Genomic DNA, 5,358 nt, shown 5'->3' with positions numbered 1-5,358 from the left:
AGAAAAAAAATAAAAAAATATGTTTTTTTTTTTGGGGGGGGGGGGGAATGGTGGTTTCACTTAAATATTATATTTCAAACTCGTGACATGTGTTTAACTTATACATTACACATTGCACTCTTGTCACTGGACCGATATCCTAGCTAAATCATCTACTTCTATATAGATTTTGGGGCAAAAGATTATGTCCTATCAAAAGGATTATGATGGGATAACCATGATTTTTCTATCTTTTACGGTAGATCTCGAATTCTAGTTTTTGTATGAAAAGTTTTATATTAGGAAGAACTTCCTCTTAGTTTGGCCTTGCGATATACATTTGAATTAATTGGAATTCAATACAACTCACAAATATGCACCTTTCAAACATATTTTTAATTTCTTACTCCGACTAGTGCAACTTTTTTTCTCGACCAATTTGAATTCCATTTCATTATTGATTTTAAGTTAAGTAGCTAAATGCTGGCTCTGAATAACCAGCCCAACAATAAGCTCAATTGTTCCATAACTTGCTCCTCCATATGGGAAGTATAGATAGAAAGGCAGATCGAAAAGGAGCTCGAGAATTAAACTTGTTCTACTTTGATATAGGCATTGTAACCGTAAATAAAAATAACAATTATTCGGTCAATTGCTCTTATCATGATATTGAATATCGAACATAAACTCGAAAAAAAAATTGTCCTTTTGTAGAAGCAAATATTCCCTTTCATTTCAACCATTTACTTTGACAATTGGCAAGTAGTGCCGTCCTTGTTTACTTATTTTCCCAAAATTCTCTTTGTTTTTTTTTCTTCTCTTTTAATAATTAAAAGTTATGTGTCTCCACTCTTCAATTCTCTTCATTCTTTTTTGTTTTTATATAAAATAATTTTTTTGTAATTTTGACTAATTTTTAATCACATAAACTGATCAAAATTCCAACAGTTTAATTATTATAATATATACTTTATTATCCTTTAATTTTTTTTAGTTTCGTGGGCACCCACCATTTTTAGCCGTCCAATATATTAAAGGGTTGGTGATTAGTCAATTTTTTCTAGTTGATTTGGAGTTAATTAAGTTAAAATTATTCTTGATTATTCAATTATGTAATGGTTAAAATTATTTTTTGTTGGTTATAAAGGAATATATTGGTTGTAACTAATCCAGTATGCCTTTTTAAGTAATGGATTAATGGCAAAAATATAGCATGAGTTATTGCTATTCTATTTTTAATAAAGTGATATTTTTTTCTTTTTAAATTTTTATAAATGTTCGTAATTATTATTATTTGATAGAGAGCAACTTTCACATATAGCAAACATAAAAATCATATTTGTATGTTATAGCTATAGTTTGCATAATTGCGCTTCATAACAAATTTTATGTTTGCTATGGAGCTTTTGATTTGTATAGTTCGTTAGATACATCCAATTTTATACAAATTGTTCAGTTTTGTATAAATTCATTTATACATTGTAATTTGTATAATAAGATCTGTATTTGTATAATTATAAGTGTATAGGATGAAAATATATGTATTTGTATTTGTATATACACTTTTCTCTCGCTTTTATACAAACACAAAACACATTTTATACCGAAATGTATAAAATGACTAATTGTATACCGAAAATGGCTAATTGTATACTGAATCAGATGGCAAAAAAAAAGAGATGTTTGCTGCGAATTACAAATAAAATAAAGACATAATACATAAATATGATCCTTAACTTGGGTTTAGCGGACAACTATACCCTCCAACTTTGAATGTGCACAAGTAGGCACTTAAACTTGTATAAAATTGAACAAGTAGACACATTTGCCTACATGGCATAATACACATAGGATGTCATGTAGGACGTGAAATTGCCATGTAGGATGAATGTGTCTATTTGTTCAATTTTATACAAGTTTAAGTGCCTATTTATGTACACCCAAAGTTAAAGGTCATAGTTGCGAGCTGACGCCAAGTTAAAGGTCATGTTTATTTATTATGCCTAAAATAAATTATGGCTATAGCATTTAATTTGAATTAACAGTTTTCTATTTCATACAATTTTCCCTTTAATAGAACCAACTCTAGATCTCTACCATTTACCTAATTAATCAAGGTATAATAAATTTTTTAAAAGTGATATATATATAAATATAATTTATGTGACACATTTCGTTTTTCGAGAGTCATGACCGAAAATTTGCGCATGAAATCTTCAATTTTTTTGAAATAAAATCTATATATTTGTGAACTACGTAAAAAAGCACTACAAGTCGCAATAATTGACAAATCAAAATATTTATAAGGTATATGGAAAATTTACAATCGAAGATAAACTTGTTAGAATCTCAAAATCCGAAATGTGTCACATAAATTGGGACGGAGAGAGTAATTCTTTACGTTAATGATATAATTGGACATAATTTCTATAAAAAAAAAACCCGAATCTCCAATGGAAACTTCCATCAAGATTTTTTTTTGTTTTTTTTGTTTTGTATTGATGGGATGTGGTAGAATTTTAAGTACGAACACATAAAATTCAGATCCTGAATCCGCTTATGATACTAGGTCTTCTTGATTTGTTTATAGGCTATAAGTTTGATATGCACTAATTGCTATTATTGATAAGTCAAAAGTGTATAGAGACAACATTTAAGGACAAATAAACTAAACCACCACAATCATATTAGCCACTCTTCCAATTTTTAAAAGTCAAAATCTGGCCCTCTTTGATAATTTCTCCACACTACAAAAAGCCAATTGCCCACTCTTTTCCATTGCAAAAATATTCAAGAAATTAACTTCTTTCTCATTTTCTTGTACACAAAAATGCTAGGCAAGAAGTTTGGTTCAATGAAGAAATTAGCCAAAAAGGCTAAGGTTATTAGATCACCTAGTGATAATTCTATTCACCATGATCAATCACAACATCTTGAATATTTACTTGTTAAGGATGATCATGATCATGATGATCAAGATCAAGAGTATCAAGGGGTTAGTCCAACAAGTGCTAAATCATCAAAAAAGATGGGGACATTTGCAGTGTATGTAGGGGAAGAAAGAGAACGATTCGCGGTGCCAACGAGCTATCTTTCACATCCATTGTTCAAAATTTTGTTAGAGAAGACATATAATGAGTTTGGTTTTGAGCAAACAAATGGACTTGTGGTTCCATGTAGTGTTGCTGCTTTTCAAGAAGTGGTCAACGCTGTGGAGTGTTGCAATGGGAAGTTTGATTTTGGTGGCTTGGTTGAGGAATTTCTATAATTAGGTCGATATTATTCAGGGTCGTATCTGACCTTGATTCAGAAGAATCGAATTAGTATTGTTGCTTTTTACCACTTTTCTAGCGTGAGGATACAACAACAACAACAACGTACAACATTTCAATCTCGAACAAGTTGAAATCAACTACTTTTCTAGGTAGAGTGAAAAATAGCATTTGGTGAAATAGATTCAAGGATTAAATCATATCTTAAGGAGGTAATTTACAATTTAAGTCTTAGTTACTTTTGTACCAAAGAGATAGTGTAAATTATTACACCTTTAATATCCTAGGTAAGCTTCCTTTTGTTTTTTCCCATGAGGGGAAATCAATTGAGAGAAGTAAATCTTGTTATTTATATTTCTCTTTAATTAATGTCAACTAGCTAAATTGTAAATTTTAAGTGACAAGAATTGAAAGAGAAATGTAGTTGTTAATTATTTACTTTTTGCCTTTTCAATTACATTAAGACCATTTTGAGAATGTTCATCTTACTATAACAACTACTAGTATATATACTATATATGCCTCATTCTTAAACTTAAGTAGTTTGAGCTCGTTCACATAGTCAGTTTCAAAGTCGGATATAAAAGAGAGTTGGGGTAAGCTAATTAACTAAGGATGTACATCTCTATCATTTTAATCTTTCTCTTCACCTTGTTTTCAATTAGCAATGTGTGTAGTTAATCATAGTTATCAAGTCAAAAGGGTTTCTAAATAGTCAAAATGGATGATTGGTAGTTTGATTATCATCAAGAGGTGCATGCATGTTATACAATTATTTAATTTTGACTTGGTCAAAAATTAGATACTGAACATAGTGGTAACCACATTAACCAAAAAACAAAAAAAAGTACTTGGCTGCATGTTTGTTGAAGTAAGCAGCATTTTAGTAGTTAGGTGATAAATTAGAGCCATAAATGACTCATGGAATGTTTTCGAAATTGTAATTTTCGAAAGAGTTTATGTTATGTGCACTGTCAGTATATCAATCACATTAAGTGAATAGAAGAGTAACCTGCTATAATCAGTTAAATTTTGACAAGATGATGTAAAATTTCGTTACATCGTCAATGGCCCACACACTTCAACTTGGAGTTGATAAACTCAGCATTTTAAAACAAGCAGAAAAAGAACAAGAACTTGAAACTTCAATGTAAAAAACAAGCTGTTTGTAGGAAATTTATTGCATTTTCATTGAACATGATCAGTGGGGAAACATCATGTTTGTTTTAGTAATATACTAGCAGTCAACAAGGATTTTTTTCATTTCACCAATGAGCTCCTGCATTTGTTCCCTAGTATGCAAGGGGAAGGGATAAACACATGCACAATCCAACTGTCCGTCCCTAATGGTGTCGAATATGGCAATAGAAGGGCCTACCCCATGCACGGATGCACACCCGATGAAGTCTTCTAATCCGATTTCTTGATGCACTGTGCTGGAGGTATCAATCACAGGGTCTTCAAACACAGAGATAAGAGAAGTCCTTAGTGAAGAGGATGGAGTTAAGCCGGGATTATCAATGGCCCTGCACATGAGGAAATTCAGGTCTCCCATGTCTGTGAAATGCTTGTTATTGTTCTTGGCGTTGATAAAAGATGTGTAACTTCTCTTTGCTAGCTCCCATAAATCATCTCCTCCCTTTACGTCATGCGTGTTGAGGATGGCAGAATGATAAAAGCCTGCTTGACATAGGTCATCATTTTAATATGCTCTGTTCAGTATACATCTTTAGTAGGCGTTTGGCCATGCGATACCATATCACGATATGGTGTCATGAGATGGAATCAGCATTTGGACATGCGATTTTACGCTGATTCCATATCATGAGAGGTGATACCATATTCTCCAAAAACCATGATATGGAATCACATGGTGATTCCATATCATGATTTGAGATATTTTAATACAATAATTGATCCATGAGTTTATATTTTGTTAAAACAACCCTACATTTATATCTACTAACCATTTGTTTCATATGTAAATAAAATTTATAATCACATCATTACTTTTTAAAATTTATTATTCTCACCAATATAAAATTTATTATTACTTTAAATTTGGTGAATATAAATGATAAAGTAGAAATTCATTTGGTGAATATAA

The 5,358-nt window shown here is 30.9% G+C and overlaps 2 protein-coding genes across 2 annotated transcripts in view; one reads left to right on the top strand and one right to left on the bottom strand.

The window, feature by feature from the left end:
* The first annotated feature begins 2,776 nt into the window (after positions 1-2,776).
* LOC107059497 (auxin-induced protein 15A-like) lies at positions 2,777-3,645 on the top strand. Its single transcript, XM_015306061.1, has one exon. It carries the CDS (start codon positions 2,810-2,812, stop codon positions 3,245-3,247), a length of 438 nt encoding a protein of 145 aa, XP_015161547.1. The 5' UTR covers positions 2,777-2,809; the 3' UTR covers positions 3,248-3,645.
* A 758-nt stretch (positions 3,646-4,403) lies between these two features.
* The window catches only part of LOC102599218 (uncharacterized), a 5,993-nt gene continuing 5,038 nt past the window's right edge, over positions 4,404-5,358 (bottom strand). The window contains exon 3 of the mRNA XM_006341036.2: positions 4,404-4,931. Coding sequence (XP_006341098.1) covers positions 4,489-4,931 — 443 coding nt within the window. The 3' untranslated portion in view covers positions 4,404-4,488. The remainder of the gene's footprint in view (positions 4,932-5,358) is intronic.

This window comes from Solanum tuberosum, unplaced genomic scaffold, assembly GCF_000226075.1.
Source record: "Solanum tuberosum cultivar DM 1-3 516 R44 unplaced genomic scaffold, SolTub_3.0 scf00021, whole genome shotgun sequence".
NCBI classification, from domain to species: Eukaryota; Viridiplantae; Streptophyta; class Magnoliopsida; order Solanales; family Solanaceae; genus Solanum; species Solanum tuberosum.
The sequence above is the reverse complement of the archived record's forward strand: the minus strand, read 5'-3'. Positions and strand labels throughout refer to the sequence as shown.

Coding starts and splice junctions, on each gene's coding strand:
- LOC107059497 (XM_015306061.1), top strand. CDS start 2,810: ATGCTAGGCAAGAAGTTTGGTTCAATGAAGAAATTAGCCAAAAAGGCT.